This window comes from Streptopelia decaocto, assembly GCF_964273445.1.
Source record: "Streptopelia decaocto genome assembly, chromosome: 24".
Lineage (NCBI taxonomy): Eukaryota > Metazoa > Chordata > Aves > Columbiformes > Columbidae > Streptopelia > Streptopelia decaocto.
Window position 1 is genome coordinate 4,973,162 of NC_138679.1, and position 18,598 is coordinate 4,991,759.

General features: G+C 66.1%; 3 protein-coding genes across 3 annotated transcripts; 1 reads left to right on the forward strand and 2 right to left on the reverse strand.

Moving 5' to 3' along the window:
• Window positions 1–3,076: 3,076 nt before the first annotated feature.
• Window positions 3,077–5,259, forward strand: RAX2 (retina and anterior neural fold homeobox 2; the record flags this gene model as incomplete). Its single annotated transcript, XM_082072401.1, has 2 exons — window positions 3,077–3,319; window positions 4,816–5,259. The coding sequence occupies 2 exons, from the start codon at window positions 3,077–3,079 to the stop codon at window positions 5,257–5,259; spliced, it is 687 nt and encodes a 228-aa protein (XP_081928527.1).
• Window positions 5,260–6,860: 1,601 nt separating this feature from the next.
• LOC309449599 (mucosa-associated lymphoid tissue lymphoma translocation protein 1-like) lies at window positions 6,861–14,820 on the reverse strand. The gene is given in 19 exon segments (XM_082071854.1): window positions 6,861–8,841; window positions 8,915–9,049; window positions 9,144–9,301; window positions 9,507–9,653; window positions 9,721–9,848; window positions 10,305–10,379; window positions 10,653–10,830; window positions 10,967–11,170; window positions 11,429–11,464; window positions 11,547–11,594; window positions 11,758–11,854; window positions 11,954–12,046; window positions 12,048–12,132; window positions 12,455–12,470; window positions 12,473–12,608; window positions 12,716–12,846; window positions 13,335–13,501; window positions 13,722–13,882; window positions 14,689–14,820. Coding segments are annotated over 18 exon segments (2,226 nt in total). The 5' UTR covers window positions 13,859–13,882; window positions 14,689–14,820; the 3' UTR covers window positions 6,861–8,586.
• A 1,608-nt stretch (window positions 14,821–16,428) lies between these two features.
• On the reverse strand, window positions 16,429–18,572 carry MRPL54 (mitochondrial ribosomal protein L54). The gene is made up of 3 exons (XM_082071869.1): window positions 18,460–18,572; window positions 16,874–17,030; window positions 16,429–16,679 (listed from the first exon to the last, which is right to left on the reverse strand). The coding sequence occupies exons 1-3, from the start codon at window positions 18,533–18,535 to the stop codon at window positions 16,547–16,549; spliced, it is 366 nt and encodes a 121-aa protein (XP_081927995.1). The 5' UTR covers window positions 18,536–18,572; the 3' UTR covers window positions 16,429–16,546.
• Between the last annotated feature and the right edge of the window lie 26 nt (window positions 18,573–18,598).

Here is an 18,598-nt window from a genome sequence, read left to right on the forward strand (position 1 = left end):
CCAGCCCAGGGACACCCATGACCCTGGTCGGGCTGAGCAGAGCGAGGTGGGGGCTGGGGGGGCCTGGCCCGGCCCGGTGCTGCCGCCCTGCTGCTGGGCCACTCGCCTCTTTATTATCCGGATTTATTTATTTGCTTTATTTTCCATGTTTATTGCCCCTGCTTGGCTGGTTCGCTGGTTCCCTTCACTCCTGCTCCCACGCTCAGCCTCCCGCGGGGTTTTAGGCTCCTTTGCTTTGGATGGGGTTGGGTTGGGGGATGTTGGCAGCTGCCCCCAGCCCTGGCCCTGACCCCGACCCCCATCGCCTTGTCCCTGTCCCCTGCCATCACCCCACCTCTCCTCCCGCGTGCCCCATCTTGTCCCCAGCCCCCCAGCGCCCATCTCACCTGTCCCCATCCCCCCAGCTTCCCCCAGTCACCCCCCAGCGCCCCCATTGCCTGGTGGGGCTGGGCAGGGCAGCCGGGGGCCCAGAGGGTGCTGGGTCCCCTGGGGGGATGGTGGGGGACTCTGGGGGCTCTGGGGGCGCTGGGTGCTCACCCCTCTCCGCTCTCCTTGCAGGTGCGGAGCTGCGCAAATGAGAAGCGGGTGAGTGAGAGCAGGAGGGTGGCAGGACAGCCCCGTCCCCTCCCCGTGTCCCCAGCCCCAGGACATGCTGTGACACTCACATGGTGACAATGGGGCCCTTCCTCCCCACCTCAGCACCCACTCGCCGCTGCCCTGGGGCACCCCGGGGTGCAGCTCACAGCCCCCCGGCTCGCGGCTCCTCTCGGGTCACTCCAAGACCTCAGCCCCCCTGCAGCAGTGGCCAGAGCCCCCGGTGCTACAGGACACCCCGGGAGGGGCCAGGGGGTGTCTTGGGGGGCCGCAGCTCCCAAAACTGCACATGCTGATGCTGCACAGACGCTGCATGCACAGCGCTGCACATGCACGGTACACGCTGCACACAGCCCTGTGCATGCACTGCACACACTGCGCCTTGCAACACATGCTGCAAACACCATGCACTGCACACACTGCACCTGCAATACACACTGCAAACACCATGCACTGCACACACTGCGCCTGCAACACACGCTGCAAACACCATGCACTGCACACACTGCACCTGCAACACACACTGCAAACACCATGCACTGCACACACTGCGCCTGCAACACACACTGCAAACACCATGCACTGCACACACTGCGCCTGCAACACACGCTGCAAACACCATGCACTGCACACACTGCACCTGCAATGCACGCTGCAAACACCATGCACTGCACACACTGTGCACACCTCCCCTGGGCATGCACTGCACACACTGCGCCTGCAACACACGCTGCAAACACCATGCACTGCACACACTGCAAACACCATGCACCGCACACACTGCAAACACCATGCACTGCACACACTGCACCTGCAACACACGCTGCAAACACCATGCACTGCACACACTGCACCTGCAACACACGCTGCAAACACCATGCACTGCACACACTGCACCTGCAATACACGCTGCAAACACCATGCACTGCACACACTGCACCTGCAATGCACGCTGCAAACACCATGCACTGCACACACTGTGCACACCTCCCCTGGGCATGCACTGCACACACTGCACAGCCTGCAGACCTACATGCCCAGAGCACACTGCAGAGGCGCTGGGCACAGCACCCGCAGGCACTGGGCACATGCTGCACTTGTTGGGTGCTGCACATGCTGTACGTATAGACACTGCACACACTGCACATATAGCCGCGGCACACACCTGCACACAGCGTGCGCTGCACTGCACGGTGTGAGCTGCATGCTCTGCATGCACCTCCGCTGCTTGTGCTGTGTCCACTGCACAGAGGCACCGCACGCACGGCGCAGACGCCGCACACACACTGCGCGCACTGCATCCCCACGGACTCTGTGCGCAGGTTCACGCTGTGCCCACACGTGCACGCCTTGCACACATCGCACGTGCCGCACTGAGCCGTGCGCACTGCGCACGCGCTGCATGCACTGCACGCGTCTGCTGCGCCCGGCGCTGCGGGTGCAGTGCTGCGCTGTGCACGGCGCACGCGCGGCTCACGGACAAGGCACGCCGGCTCACTCCGGGCACAAACTGCCCCCACGCGCACACCCACACTGCACACACACCTCACACACCCCCCCGCACCCGCCAGGCACCCCGGCCCCCACACCTGCTAACGCAGGTGGCCCCACCGCCCTGTGCAGACCCGCAGCCGCACCTGCAGGCACCGTGCGCCCCGCGCGGACACCCCACACCTGCACAGCCTGAGCAGCGCCCGACACCCGCTCCCTGCACGCTGCCTGCTCGGGACCCCCCCGATCCCCTCCTGGAATGAACTGACGTCCCGTCCCCCTCCCCACGCCCATTCGGGCATCAGCTGAATTTGTGCCAGCAGGTCTGGGAATGCAGCACCTTCCCCTCGGCAAAAGTGCCCCGGGATTACGGCTTCCTGCCCCATTTCCATGTCTGCCTACAGCCTTGCGGTAGAAAGAGACCCTTAATCCCCAGCAAATACTGCAGGAAGATTTCAGATGCGGGATAAAAAGCTTAAAGATGAAACATTGCAAGGGTTGAAAATGCTTATAAGCGTGCAGGAACAGGGTTATTAGCCAGGGCACAGTGCCGGGTCACTCCAGCTGCACTTGGGGACCAGCACTGGCACTCACGGCCACAGACGAGTGGCACTGGGGACAGGAGCTGGGCTGGGAGGAGGGGGCGGCCCAGGCCCCGTCCCCTCCTCGCCGGCAGCCAGGTCGGGCCAGGTCAGCCCCCGTGATGGCGCTTTCAGAAACTCCTCGGCTTCAGGTGCGATCTGAGCACGGGCCTGGTCACATCTCACCAAGGAGCCAAGCGCGGGGTCCCCAGGGCACCAACCCCGGGCAGCCCCGGGGCCACCACGGCCGCAGGGTGACACCGCGGTGGGACCGGGGATCACGCCTTTGCGTAAGGTGTTTCTGGAGCTGCCCCATCCTCCCGTCCGTCCGTCCACTCATCCGTCTGTCCCCAGCCTGGGGATGTCCCCACTCCCTGGCTAACCCACGCGGTCCCCTCGCAGATGCCACCATGTTCCTGAATAAGTGCGAGGGCGAGCTGGGCGAGCTGCGGAAGCCGGGGGATGGAGAGGGGACCCCGCCGGCCGCCGCCGAGGAGGAGCAGCCCAAGAAGAAGCACCGGCGGAACCGCACCACCTTCACCACCTACCAGCTGCACGAGCTGGAACGCGCCTTCGAGAAGTCCCACTACCCCGACGTGTACAGCCGCGAGGAGCTGGCCATGAAGGTCAACCTGCCAGAGGTCCGCGTGCAGGTAGGGAGGACGCCCGGCGGCCCCAGCGCCCCGGCCCTGTCCCCTGGGGGTGGCAGAAGGACCACCCTGGCCCTAGAGAGCTTCACTGTGCTCCCAAGCGCTGCCGCCTCGCTCTGTGCCTCAGTTTCCCCATTGCTCGAGGAGGGAGTGACATCTCTGCAGAGCAGGCTGCTCCTCCCAAAACCAGAGAGGGGTTTTAGCGGCTCAGCCTGGTTTCCCCATGTGGTCCCGGTTCAACCCACAACCCAAAGGCTCCGATTGGGCAGGGAGATGGTTTTTGGAGATTTTTTTCCCCCTGCTGGCGGCAGCTGCTTCCGTCCCTTCACAGGATCCCACAGGAACAGAGCCAAACCTCAGCTGCTCCTGACCTCTTCCAGGCCCTTGGGGCCAGGAAAGCAGAAGATCCTCACAAGTTTGGGGTTTTTTAGGCTTGTTGGAACAGAGCAATTGCAGAGGGGCAGCAGGGCCGCGAGGTTTCGCTCCCTGTTCTGCAGGAGCAGGCTCTGCCCAGGGAAGGTGCAGCCTGGGCAGAGCATGAGGTCCCGATGGTCTGTGATCCACCGGCCCTGGGCCTGACGGAGCGAGACGGAGCAAGAGAAACGCTCGGGGAGCTGAAGTGACGCAGGCACAGTGAAGCAGGGCAGTAAACCCCTTACAAACGAACTGAGTTTCCCAGGCCTCAACCCCCGTCCAAAGCAACGCAGCCTATTGCTGAGAGAGTCCATAGGGACAGCTCTGACGAGCTCCCTGAGCAATGGCCAATTCCATAGAATCATTTCAGTTCAAAAAGACCTTAAAGATCATCAAGTCCAACCGTTCCCCCGCCCCTGTCCCTGCCCCATGTCCTGAGAACCTCATGTCCGTCTGTCCAACCCTCCAGGATGGTGACTCCAGCACTGCCCTGGGCAGCCTGTTCCAATGCCCCACAGCCCTTTGGGGAAGAAATTGTTCCCCACATCCAACCTCAACCTCCCCTGGCGCAACTTGAGGCCGTTTCCTCTGCTCCTGGCGCTTGTTCCTGGGGAGCAGAGCCCGACCCCCCTGGCTCCAAGCTCCTTTCAGGCAGTTCAGAGATCAGAAGGTCTCCCCTCAGCTCCTGTTCTCCAGCTGAACCCCCAGGTCCCTCAGCCGCTCCCATCACACTTGTGCTCCAGCCCCTCACCAGCTCCATTGCTCTTCTTTGGACACAAAGTTTGCATCAATATGGCCCGGTGTCCACCAATATCTGAGCAACCTGATCTGGGTGAAGACGTCCCTGCTCATGGTAGTGGTTTGAACTAGGTGAGCTGCGAAGGTCCCTTCAACCCAAACTGTTCAATGCTGGAGCCCCGTGGGTCACCCCACGTGAGACCCAACACACAGGGCACCCCACGTGGGGTGGGATACCCGATAAGGAACACCCCACCCGGGGCACCCCGCATGGGGTACAGCACATGGGGCACACTGCAAGGGTCTGTCTGGGCACGGTGAGGCTCACCCTGGCTCTCACCTCGCAGGTCTGGTTCCAGAACCGACGAGCCAAGTGGAGGCGGCAGGAGAAGATGGAGGCCAGCTCCATGAAGCTCCATGACACCCCCATGCTCTCCTTCAACCGGCCCCCCATGACCCCCAACGTGGGGCCCATGAGCAACTCCCTCCCGCTCGACCCATGGCTGACGTCCCCCATCTCCAGTGCCACCACAGTCCACAGCATCCCCGGCTTCATGGGAGCCCCCCAGGCCCTGCAGCCCCCCTACAGTGGGCACTCCTTCCTCAACACACCCCCACCGATGGCGCAGGGCATGCAGCCCCTGGCTCCTGCGCCCTACCAGTGCGGCACCCCCTTTGTGGACAAGTACCCGCTGGAGGAGGTGGACCAGAGGAGCTCCAGCATCGCCTCGCTCCGCATGAAGGCCAAGGAGCACATTCAGACCATTGACAAGACCTGGCAGCCCATTTGATGAACGCTCCCCTCTGGCCCCTCCGGCCCCTCCTGCCCCCAGTCCCGGCTCAGCCCCGGGCGGGCGAGGTGGGTGACGGTGGGTGCTCAGCAGGACGAACTGACGCAGGGAAGGGACGCTGGGCTGCACCTTCCTCTGCCGAGCCGGCACTGCCGGTGGCAGGGGAGCGAGCTGGGGTGCTGGACCCCGGCGTGGGGAGCACCTGGCAGTCACTGCAGCCCCTCACTGGGGCTCTGGCCCAGGCTGAGGATCCAGCCAAGGCTCCAGCATCAGACCATGCCCCGCACTGTCCCCGGTCGGACGCCTCCTTTACCCACACCCTTTCCTCCTCCCATTATTATTAATGTTTTTTTTAATGCTGCAGATTTAAACAAAACCAAACAGAAAAGGTCTAGTTTCATAGGGAGTACGGGGGGGGATATTTTATAGCCATGTCGGGGCGCGATGCCGGTTGTGCCGGTAGACACGCTGGCACCGAGAAGATGGTTGTATCCTGAGTAAAGAGATAAGCTGAACGGCTGCCGTGTGCTGGAGTCAGGCGCTGACAGGGCCCTGCCCGCCATGCCACTCGTTAGCCGTGCTGCCCGTTAGCCATGCCACTCATTATTGTGCTGGGGCTGCAGAGCCTCCGCCAGGAAGGAGCTTTCTGGGCGATGCAGGGTCCCCGGGCACCCTCCCGTTCCTCAGGGGCTGGGCCGGATCCTGCCGCAGGTGACCTGACCCAGCCCTGGCTGTGCCCAGCGCCGGCTCAGTGCCGCCCTGCGTCCCCGGTGCTCGGCCGGGACGTTTGCTCAGCCACCCCTCGGCGCTGCGCCCCCCGCCCACTGCCCTAATTGCTCCCAGCAGCCCCGCCAGCCACATGTTGGCGGCACGGAGCTGCCGTAATTGTGCCGGCAGGAGGGTGGGCGGCAGCGGGACCCTGCGGCCCCCGGATGGGGCTGGTGAGGGGATGAGGGAAGGGGGCCCTGGGGTCCCTGTGGCAGCAGAGTACCCGAATCCTGCTTTGTCCCTGCTGGCAGCTCCTTCCAGCTGGGAGCAGGGTGGCAGTGACAAGGTGCCACATCCCCAAGGGTCCCTGACGTGGCTCCAGCGCCCCAGGGGGACCCTGCCCATCCTTGGGCACAGCCAGTGTCACCGGCACCCTCACCAGGGTGGTGAGGGCCAGCACAGCCCCGGCGGAGATGGCTGAGCCCACCGTGGCTTTGAGGTGCCGAGACACAGCGAGAGACGGGCGCTCAGCCCTGGGCAGCAGCTGCCCCGGGTCCCCGCGGTGTCCCGGTGTGCCCCAGTCCCTGGGCTGCCCTGGGTCCCAGGGGAAGCAAGGCAAGCACTGACCTTCCTCCCACCAAAACAAGATTTATCCCCAGAAATTTCCACTTCACCCCAGCCTGGGGCTTTGCTACACCAGCCCTGTCCCCACTGTGTCCCCACAGCCCCACTCAGTGCCAGCACCCCTGACCACAGCCCCCTATCCCAGGGGTCTCCCCCGGGTCCAACTGCCCCAGGGCCACACTGTGACATCCCCACAGCCCTGGGTCAGGCATGACCGGCCGCGATGTCACCGGGCCAGGGGAGGCACTGACCCCAGCGAGACCCTTCTCCTTGTCCCCTGTCCCCCGGCTGCTGCTGCTTGTCTGCTTCGTTAGTGACAATTAAACCTTTAACAACCCATTAAACGCATAATCGATGCTCCCCCAGCTCGCCAGCCCGGCTAATGGGCCGGGGCCGAGGCGCAGCGGCCCGGCAGAGGCGTTGCTCCGGCCGCCAGATAATGAAGCAACGGCTGCGGAAGTAATGGGGTTTGATCCGGGGGACGGGACGCGCTCAATGGGGGCTGCGCTTTTCACATGACATAATTGGCGAGGCTGGCGCCAGCCCGGGGCACCCCTCGGCCTCCCGAGCACCAACAAAAGGCGGCTGGCGCGGAGAGCGGGAGGCTCGGCACCCCCCAACCCATTTGATCGGAGCTTAATTGGGGCGAGGGTGCTCCCCCCACGGTCGCGCAACTGCCACCCAAAAGCGAGCGCACGGAGAGGGCCTGGGATGAGGATGCGTCGCCCTGGGTCCCTGGGGTTGGGGGTGATGCAAATTATTTAAATGAGCTAATTTACATGGGGTGGCACTGGCACCCCAGGGCATCGTGGGGATGTTGGGGTCCCCTTGTGGGAGGAGGCGGTTGCCCCTTCCCTCCCACAGGTGCTCAAGTGCTGCACTGTGCCCAGTGCACAAACAAGCAGTATTTCTGCCCCAACCCCACGCCATTTAAACGCAGGAAAGCCACCGAGCCACCTGCCCGCCCCTATTTATTGGTGGTGTCACCGCTGAGATCCAGTAGAACACACCCCACAGCATTTGCGGGTGCTGGCACATGGGGCCACGGTTGGGAAAAATCCCCTGAGATCCCAATCCTGTCCTGAAATCTCTTGCTGCCCAGATGGGGCCAGCACAGCCCTGCACCCGGGGTTGTACCGGGACGACTGGGTGCTACTGGGAGCACTGGGGTGAGCGGGGGGTTCTCCCAGCCCCTCGTGGCAGAGCGGGAGCCCTCCTGCTCCCACCCACTCTAATCGCCTCCCGCGGGATTTGCCCCTTAATCTGCTTATTTCTCACTCTTTCTCTGGAGCTTGAAGGAACCCAACGCTGCCCCAACGCGACGCCTCGCGCCAGCTGAGCCGTGGGGCCGGGACACTGTCCTGGCACGTGGGCTGGCACTGCCCAGGGACGTGGGGCTGGCAGTGTCCTGTTCATGGAGCTGGCACTGCCCAGGGACGTGGAGCTGGCACTGTCCTGTTCATGGAGCTGGCACTGCCCAGGGACGTGGGGCTGGCACTGTCCTGTTCACGGAGCTGGCACTGCCCAGGGACGTGGGGCTGGCAGTGTCCTGTTCATGGAGCTGGCACCGCCCAGGGACGTGGGGCTGGCAGTGTCCTGTTCATGGAGCTGGCACTGCCCAGGGACGTGGGGCTGGCACTGTCCTGTTCGTGGAGCTGGCACTGCCCAGGGACGTGGGGCTGGCAGTGTCCTGTTCACGGAGCTGGCACTGCCCAGGGACGTGGGGCTGGCAGTGTCCTGTTCGTGGAGCTGGCACTGCCCAGGGACGTGGGGCTGGTGCTGCCTGACCCTGCGGTGGCAGTGCCATGTACACAGGGCAGGTTCCATATTCCAAGGGTGCCGGCCACGCCAACCTGCACTCCAGCACAGGCCAGGATGGCGCTCAACCACCTCTGGCTCCTATGTCACCTCTGTCCCCTCCAGGCCCCGGACCCCCAGCAGGACAGACATGGCCCCAGGGGACTGCGGTGACAAGGGGGTGGCCATGCTGTCCCTCTACAAGGTGTGGGAGCCAGGAACCTCGGGGCTCAGGTTCTCCTCAGGGGTGTTGGCCCAGGACCCCCCCTCTGCCCCCCAGCTCCCAGGTGGGGAGGTGGAGAGGGGGCTGCGGGGTGGCGAGGGGGAGCCTGCTGGCCGCAGGTTGAGCTTGGCGATGAGTGGCTTCCCCACGCTCACCCGCTGCCTCTCCTCCACGAAGTCGTCCATGCCGCGGTAGCGGTACTGCAGGCAGACGGTGAACACCAGCTCCTGCTGCGGGGACACGGGCAGCGCGGTTGGGCACCCATCCCGTGCGGAGGTCCCGGCCCCCCAGCGCGGCTCTTACCCGCAGTTTCTGCAAGCCGCAGAGCCGGCTGTAGAGGCAACAGGGGGGGCAGCCCAGGCTCCAGGTGGGTGCCAGGGGGCTGCCCACCTCCTCCGGGCTCTCCTTGTTGGTGCTCTTGAGGTCCACGTCCAGCTCCTGCCACAGACAGAGTCCAGCCGTGGAAACTGCCACGGGTGCCCCAACCCGTTCCCCGCATCGCCCCGCACGGGCTCCAGCAGCGCCCTCCCACCTCGGGGATGTCGGTGAGCTTGGCCTCGCACTGGGCGATGTCCCCAGGGGCGGCCACCACACGGGTGTAGATGATCATGATGTTGGAGAACTCGGCGGCGAAGCCCAGCTGGACGGTGACGCCGCAGTCGAAGCGGAGGTGCCGGCTCTCCGGCAGCACTGGGGGGACAGGGGGGTTGGGACCTGCGGGTGCTCAGGGCCAGAGCTGCACCCACAGGTGAGGTGACCATGGGGGTCACCCCGGAGCGGGGCCACCGACACGGTGCTCCTGGCAGCTCTGTGCCAGCCGTTTCTCTCCTCCAGGGTGGGAGACACTCGGCAGGTGCTGCCTGCTGCCTCGGGACGGGGTGGCCGTGGCCCTCACCGTGAGCCTTGGCCCACTGCAGGTTCCTGGCAGAGGACTCGGCCCGGCCTGGCGGGCGGATGGGGTCTGTCAGAGCGCGTCTCTCCGACAGGTTGCTGCGGAGCTCCAGCGCCTGCCGGCCCCGCGTGATCTCCAGCGTGCCCATGTCTGCGGGGACACGGGGGTCAGCGGGGGCTGCTGGGGGTGTCACTGTCCCCCACCGCTCCCCGCTCACCCTCAGCCACTTTGTCCAGCAGCACCGTGATCTTCTCATCCTCCAGCAGCCAGCGCTTGAGGAAGGTGACAAAGATGCCATTGGAGAGCTCATCCTGGCTCAGCTCGTAGGCTTCGGCATCTGCACACCTGCGGGGACAGGCCAGCAGTCGGCTCCATCGTGGGCTCCGTCACTCTCCCAGGAATTGGCCATCCCAGGGCAAGAGCCCTTGGGAATTCAGAGCCGGGTGCCCACGGCTCTACCCGCTCCCATTGATCCCTCCAGCCGCTGTGCCAGGGAGACGTGGGAACTGCAGCCAGATCCTGGATGCTTAAAGCATCAGCCCAGACCCCTGAGAGCCGCACAGCACCGCGGGCATCTCCCCGTCCTGTAAGGGACCAGGGCTGCCGCTCACCCACCACCCCCAGCACCGACCCCGCCGGTACGTGGGGGAGAAGACACGGGTGCCAGCAGGGCTGAGCGTGGTGGGGGCTGAGCCGTGGTGGGGGCTGAGCGTGGTGGGGGCTGAGCCCCGGCCCTGCTCTGAGCCGGGGGGGACACTCAGCCCTGCTGCCCATGCTGGGGGTGGCGGGGAGGGGACGCACGTGGCGTAGCCGAAGACGATGTTTGCTGTGACCTGCAGCGCCCCGACCTGCGGGATGACGTCGTCATTGAGGTTCCTGCGAGAGAAGAGCTGCTGGGCAGAGCTGGGCCCTGCTGCCCCCCCAGAGCCCACCCCAAGGCACCCAGCCCCAGGGCTGCCCCTCTGCCCACCCATCGTGGCGTTTGCCAGCTCAGCTGTGGCAGTGAAGCTTTGGGACATCCAGATGAAGCCAAGGAGTCTGGATGGGACAGTGGGGACACCCAGCTCTGCTCCCCATGGAACCAGCATCCATGGACACCCCTGTGCCGGGACCTCCCAGCGTGGCCACTTGTCCCCAGGGCCGGCTCACCTCTTGCGACACATGTCGAGCAGGAAGATGTTGAGGGCGGTGCGGCGCTGCTGCATGCTCTGCAGCACCCGCTGCACGCACAGGCAGTGCGCCGAGGTGTAGGAGCTGGGCGCGTCGATGGGCACCATGAAGCTGTTGCCAAAATTTTCATAGCCGTGCCCGGCGTAGTAGAGCAAACCTGTGGGGGTGGAGAGCAGGTGACATCCCTTGCCCTGCTGGTGCTCACTTTTTGCCCAGCCAGCCCACTAAGACTCCGCCAGCACAAAACCACCGGGTTCCGCCCGGCTGGAGCCACCCACACGGTGCCACCGCACCATAGACGCCCTTGTCGAGGAGGAGGAGGAACTCGTTGACAGCCATTTGCATCTCGGCCTTGCACAGGTCCAGCAGCGAGACCACCTTGAAGTCGAGCTGGCGGAGCAGGGCGCTGAGTGCGTGCACGTCCACCATGGGCGCCTTCAGCCGCTTGTGGTGCAGGTAGCGCATGTTGCCGATCAGCAGGGCCACTTTGTCGGTGGCTGCCGGGATGGGAGAGGGGTTGTTGGGGACACAGCAGGACGATCCTGTTGTCCCCACTACCATCAGAGGTGTCACCCGGTTGTGGCTGGTGTCACCGTCCCTGGACACTGGGGTGGCTCATGGTGTCCCTGTCCCACTGATCTCGCCCCGGTGTGCTGCACCCAAAGCACCCCTGCCTGAGTGGAGCCTCATGGGGTGACACTGGTCACGCTGGGGATGGTCACAGCCCCTCAGGGCCACCAAGGGCAGGCTCTTACCATACAGCTGGCCAGGGCTGCTGCTCTCTGGGGAGCCTGGAGGGAGAGAAGCACAGTGCCATAGCCCCATGGCACCTGGGGAGAGCAGTGGGGACCTGCCCACTCTGTCCCCACCTACCTCCGTCCCCCTCCTGCCACGAGCCTCCGGAGGTGAAGAGCCTTGGGCCTGCAACAAAGGGGGGTCAGGGTGCCCCATTGACGGCCCCTGCCAGCACAGGCTGGAGCCCCCAAAAACCACAGGGCAGCCACGGGAGGGTTTTACGGGGAAGCAGAGCAGAGCCAGGACACGCCACGCCGAGGGACCACGGGGGTTTGTCTGGGGCCCTCACCGATCTCCACGTCCACTTCCCGGCTCCACACCTCGTGGAACAGGTTGAAGACGCGGCAGGAGTAGCTGCCCCGCTCGGCTGTCGTCACCAGCTTCACCTGCCGGGGGGACGGAGTGGGCAGCTGGAGCGGCGTGTCACACCGTGCCGTGCCGTGCCAGGCCGTGCCGTGCGGCACCACGCCAGGGTCCTGCCGTACCTGGAGCCGGGGTGTCTGCGCACCCTCCACGGGGCACTGGTTCCTGAACCACTGGTACTGGGGCGGGGGGTTGCCGATGGCTCTGCACTCCAGCACCAGCGTGTCCCCCTCGGCCAGATGGCACGGCTGCGGCTGCCGCAGGATCTGTAGCCCCACCATAGTGGGGCAGTAACCGCTGGCTGGGGAGGGGACAGGGTGACAAATCTGGCACCTGGCCATGGTAGAACTCTGCCAAGCTGCCCCCAGACCCCAGTCCTGCAGCCACAGGCCTTGGCACCCACTGGTGGCGTGAGGAGAACACAGGGCACTCAGCTGCTCCGTGGCACCGTCACCGCAGAGAGCCCAGAGACCCTCGGGGTTCAGCCGGGGCGCAGCACGGCAAGCGACGCCCCACAGGAGCTGCCCCCGAGCAATGGCACTGCCCCACGGAGACACCCTGGTGCCCGAGGGACATGTGGTGCCCCATGGGGACAACCCGGAGACACAGATCTGGGGTCCCACCTGAGCCGGGGCTGCTGCTCGTCTCCACCCGGACCTGGGCCCACCTGGAGAAGGCGAAGGCGGCCCCGCAGCTCACCCGGCAGATGTACCACTCGGGCTGGCCCAGCGGGGCGGCCCCGTCCAGCACCAGCTCTGAGGTCGTGGCTCCGGGCACCTACGAGACGGGGGGGCTGAGGAGCTGGGGGCTCCCTCCCACCCATCTGGGTGCCCTTATGGACGGGGTCTGGGGCCCGTGCTCGATGTGGCCCAGCAGGACCTCACCTGCTGCTTCCCGCAGAACCACTGGTACATGAGCCCTGGCGGGCCGGTTGCCCAGCAGGTCAGGGACACCCTTGTCCCCTCCGTCACCACCTGCGACTCCGGCTGCACCGTGATGTGGATCACGTCCTGGACTGTGCGAGAAGAGAGACCAGCCTGGGCTGGCCGAGCCCTGTCCCGCACCAGCGCATCACGTCCAGTCCCATCCTGTCCTGTCCCATCGTACCCTGTCCCACACCCCCCCACAACAGCCTGTCCTCTCCCACCCCACCCCATCCTGTCACCATGTCTCATCCCACCCCTCTGTCCTGTCCCAGCCACCTCATCCTACCCTGTCCCATTCAGTGCCACCCCACCCCACCTCACCCTGTTCCATACTATCCCACCCCACTCTGCTCCTCTCCATCCCATCTTGTCCCATCCCAACCTGTCCAATTCTAGCCCGCCTCATCCCATTTGGTCCCATCACAGCCTGTCCCACCATGTCCCATTCCTGTCCCATCACAACATGTCCCATCCTGCTCCACCCCACCCAGAGCCGGACCGCCAGCAGGAAGAGCTGCGCCTTCTCTCCCCCAGCGTTCCCTCTGCTGAGCCCCCGGCCCCCGCGCCCCGTCCCTACCGGCGCTGCTGAGGACCTGGCAGGCGGGCGCGTGTCCCATCCTCTGCAGGCAGCCCAGCAGGTACTTGAGGGTGCACTCCCGCTCGGCCAGGAGCTGCAGGAGGCTCCGCGTGGGGCTGCCGTGGGGCTCCAGCACCTTCAGCGAGCACATCTCCAGCTCCTCCGCACTGCGAGGTGCCCACAGCGCTCAGCACCGCAGCCCACCCCCAGCCTGGGGAGCATGGGGACCCTGGCCAGGGCACTCAGCAGTGCCCCAGACGGGTTGTGGTCACGATGGGGTGACCAGGGGACCCGCGTGGCCTTCGCTCAGCCCATGGCAGGGCCGCACCCATGTACATTTTGTCACTCAGCGGGGGACAGACCCCTGGAGACGCCCCCCACCCCTACCTGCACTTGAAGCGTTTCTCTGCCCCAGCCACCTCAGCCAGCCTGCGCCAGCCGCGGCCGGCGTTGTCCAGGAGCTCGCAGAGCTGGAGCAGCACGTCCTCGCCCAGCGAGCCGAGGGGCATGCTCCAGTCCAGCATCCCTGCCGCCCCGCCGCCGCCTGCCTGGGGACGCAGAGGGGACACGCCGTCAGCAGGTGACGGGTACCAGGCAGCGGCACGGCGTGGGCACTGCCACGGCTGGGGAGGGACAGCACGAGCACCACCGCACCGGGGCTGGGTCACCCCACCGCAGGAGCCCAGGGGGGTTTTGGCCTCTCCAGGGAGGTGCTGGGCAGCACTACTGGGTCTGGCCACCAGCAGCCAGCCAGGAATGACACAAGTCCCAACTCCACACTCAGGGGACAAGAGCTGTGACAGTAGAACAGGGGACCCTGCTCACCTCCTGGCCTTGGGCAAGGAGCCAGGACCATGTTAGCCCAGCCCCGGCACAGGGACCTCTGTGGGACAGTGTCCAAAGCACTGGAAAGAGGGCATGTCCCTTGTCACCTTCCCCCTCCTTTCAGGGGACACAGAGAATGGGCCCCACCACAGAGGACTGAGCCCAGGGACCCCTCTTCTTTGGGCAGAGACCCCAGAGGGTCAGCAGCAGCCCCCTTGCTGTCACCAGGCCCATGGGCAGGGCGTCCAGAGCCAGAATGAGCCCCCCTGGGCCACCACGAGGAGCTGCGGAAGGGTTAGGGGAGGGGACATGGGGGTCCTGGGCTGGGACCCACCTCAGGTCCCCTTGGCCCTGGCAAAGGCTTCAGCAGTGAGGGGAGCGGGACACGAATTACCCCAGATGGGGCAGCACATGGGGACGGGCTCCCTCCTCCTCCTCCCAGGTCCCTCCCTGCTGACCCACCCCGGGCTGGTGCTTGTCCCCAGGACCAAGCCGTTCGCGGCAGCGGGGTGACAAGGGTGACACTCACCGGAGCCGGGGGCTCCAAGACAGAAGGCAGGGCCCCAGGTGGCCTCTCTCACCTGCTACTGGATCTGGGGGACTGGATGGCTGGGGCGGCGAGGGGGGGGCTGCAGGACAGGGTGTCACCGCTGGGTACAGCCCAAGCCCGGCAGCTCCAGGGTGCGCAGAGGAAATGAGGGTGCAACCCAAACCTCCCCAGCCCCCCCGCGGCACTTCTGCTTTCCTCTGCCGCTTCCTGTGCCACCGCGTGGGCGCCGCAGCTGCCAAACAGCCCCCGGCAGCCCCTGGGGGAGCTGGACATGGCCCCCGGCCCCGGCTGACGGACATGGGACACTGGGGACACTGCGGGGCCAGGCGGTGGCTCCACTGCCCCTTCCTTGTGGCGGGGGGACCTTGCAGGTGGCTGCTTTGTCCCCATAGCCCAACTCCAGGACAAGCAGGAGCTGCAAGTCCAGGACAGAGATGAACCAAGGGGACAAGGGACAACTCTCAGCCAGGGGAGCTCAACGCAGGGGCAGGACGGAGGCCCAGGGGAAGCTGCTGGGCTCTGCCAGGCTGGGGACACATGGGGACGGGGCGGCAAGGACCTCGTTGCTGGGGAACAGACGCTGCCATCACCCACACACCCCAGGGTCCCGGCAGCCACTGCTCTCCAGCTGCCAAGGAGGAAGGAAGAGCACGGTGCAGGGGTGGCGCTGCGAGGGGTGGCACTGCGAGGGGTGGCACTGCGAGGGGGTGGCGCTGCGAGGGGGTGGCGCTGCGAGGGGGTGGCACTGCGAGGGGTGGCGCTGCGAGGGGTGGCACTGCAAGGGGGTGGCACTGCAAGGGGGTGGCGCTGCGAGGGGGTGGCGCTGCGAGGGGGTGGCACTGCGAGGGGGTGGCACTGCGAGGGGGTGGCGCTGCGAGGGGTGGCACTGCGAGGGGTGGCACTGCGAGGGGGTGGCACTGCGAGGGGGTGGCGCTGCGAGGGGGTGGCGCTGCGAGGGGGTGGCACTGCGAGGGGTGGCGCTGCGAGGGGTGGCACTGCAAGGGGGTGGCACTGCAAGGGGGTGGCGCTGCGAGGGGGTGGCGCTGCGAGGGGGTGGCACTGCGAGGGGGTGGCACTGCGAGGGGGTGGCGCTGCGAGGGGTGGCGCTGCGAGGGGTGGCACTGCGACGGGGTGGCACTGCGAGGGGGTGGCACTGCGAGGGGTGGCGCTGCGAGGGGTGGCGCTGCGAGAGGTGGCACTGCAAGGGGGTGGCACTGTGAGGGGTGGCACTGCGAGGGGGTGGCACTGCGAGGGGGTGGCGCTGCAAGGGGTGGCGCTGCGAGAGGTGGCGCTGCGAGGGGTGGCGCTGCGAGGGGTGGCGCTGCGAGAGGTGGCACTGCGAGGGGTGCCATGTCCCTCACCCTAACCCACTGCCCCCACAGCACCGCCACAGCCCGGCCCCATCCTCCCAGCCCCAGGGAGCACAGGCCGCTGAGCCCCCACAACCCCCAGTGGAGTCATTCCCCACCCCAAAGCCACCGCACGCCCCCCCTGCAGGGCCCTTCATCCCCATTCCATTGCAGTGCAGACTGTGACAGAGCAGGGAGCGGGACCCGTGTGGCAGCACAGGCTCCCTCCCTGAGCGAAACACTGAGCTTCTGCTTTAGCAAATACACCAAGAATTCATGGCCTGCATTGCTCCAGCAGCCCCTGTCACCAGCAGGGACCCACGCTGAGGTCACCAAGGGCCTGGGTCTGCCAGAGCCTCCATGACAGCCATCAGCCTCACCGAACATTTATTAGTAGTTTATAGCAAGAAGAAGAGACCAAGAGCGGGAGCTGGTCCCAGCAGTGCCCGCGCTGGCCCGCGGGTCCCGCACCCCACGCTCTGCAGGGTCTACAGCTTCTTGCCCTTCTTGAGCCGGTTGCGGTGCCACATGTTGTACTTCCGCAGGCGCCTCCAGTACTCGATGGAGTCGGGGTCCAACTCCTCCAGCTTCTTGGGGGGCCCGAGGTCGATCTTGAAGAGCCTGGGGGTGAACACAGAGGGCGTGAGGCTGCGGCAGGGACAGCAAAGGGACACGCACGGGACGGAGCGATGGAAACGTGTGACCAGGACGTGCGGATCCCGCACCCAGCACATCCCAGTGCAGGCTGCTCCCCCTGGCCCCTCTCTGACACTTGTCACCCCGGGAGGGACCCCCAGGAGCTGGGCACCACCTACCAGTCGGGGTACTCGGAGTCGGGCTTCAGGGCCACCTCCGGGCCCTCCTTGAAGTAGTTGACCCCCATGGCGTGGGTGGCGAGCATGGTGGGGTCCGTGCACACCTCGGGGCCCTGCAGGGCCTCCTTCGGCACCGCCTTGCCCTTGACCTTCGGCCCTGCGGGACAACGGCTCGGTCGGGAACGGGAACGGGAGGGATGCGGGGAGGGGAAAGGCCAGGGGCTCAGCCAGAGTGGGGACAAGCGTGGGGACAAGAGTGGGGACAGAGTGGGGACAAGAGTGGGGACAGAGTGGGGACAGAGTGGGGACAAGAGTGGGGACAGAGTGGGGACAGAGTGGGGACAGAGTGGGGACAAGCGTGGGGACAAGAGTGGGGACAGAGTGGGGACAAGAGTGGGGACAAGAGTGGGGACAGAGTGGGGACAAGAGTGGGGACAGAGTGGGGACAGAGTGGGGACAGAGTGGGGATGAGAGTGGGGACAGAGTGGGGACAGAGTGGGGACAAGCGTGGGGACAAGCGTGGGGACAAGCGTGGGGTCGAGAGTGGGGACGAGAGTGGGGACGAGAGTGGGGACAAGCGTGGGGACGAGAGTGGGGACGAGAGTGGGGACGAGAGTGGGGACGAGAGTGGGGACAAGCGTGGGGACAAGCGTGGGGACAAGCGTGGGGACAAGCGTGGGGACGAGAGTGGGGACAAGCGTGGGGACAAGCGTGGGGACAAGCGTGGGGACGAGAGTGGGGACGAGAGTGGGGACGAGAGTGGGGACGAGAGTGGGGACGAGAGTGGGGATGAGAGTGGGGATGAGAGTGGGGACGAGAGTGGGGACGAGAGTGGGGACAAGCGTGGGGACGAGAGTGGGGACGAGAGTGGGGACAAGCGTGGGGACAAGCGTGGGGACAAGCGTGGGGACGAGAGTGGGGACAAGCGTGGGGACAAGCGTGGGGACGAGAGTGGGGACGAGAGTGGGGACGAGAGTGGGGACGAGAGTGGGGACGAGAGTGGGGACGAGAGTGGGGACAAGCGTGGGGATGAGAGTGGGGACAATCGTGGGGACGAGCGTGGGGATGAGCGTGGGGACGAGCGTGGGGACAAGCGTGGGGACAAGCGTGGGGACAAGAGTGGGGCCACCGCGGGGTGCAGCAGCCCCGGAGACGGGAACCAGGGCTGGGGCAGAGGATGGGGTGACGGGGGACACAGGAAGCACAGGGAGCACAGAGGAGGACAAGGGGGCACGGGAGGGAAGCACAGGGGGCACAGGATCCAGGGACACATGAACACAGGGGACACAAGGGACACGGGGCCACAGGGACACGGGGTCACAGGGGAGCACAAGGATCCAGGGACACATGAACACAGGGGACACAAGGGACACGGGGCCACAGGGACACGGGGTCACAGGGGAGCACAAGGATCCAGGGACACATGAACACAGGGGACACAAGGGACACGGGGCCACAGGGACACGGGGTCACAGGGGAGCACAGGGCGGCACAGGGACACAAGGGAGCACAAGGGGGCGCGGGGGCGCAGGGACTCGGGGACACAAGGGTCACGGGGTCACGGGGTCACGAGGTCCCGCTCTCACCCGGTTTCTTGGCGAACCCGCGGGCCGGCCCGGGCAGCGCGAGCCGGGCCGCGCGCAGCAGCACGCGCGCCGCCATGCCGGGCGCGCGGGGCACGGCGGGGCGGGGCGGGGCGGGGCCGCGCGTGCGCGGGGCGGGCCC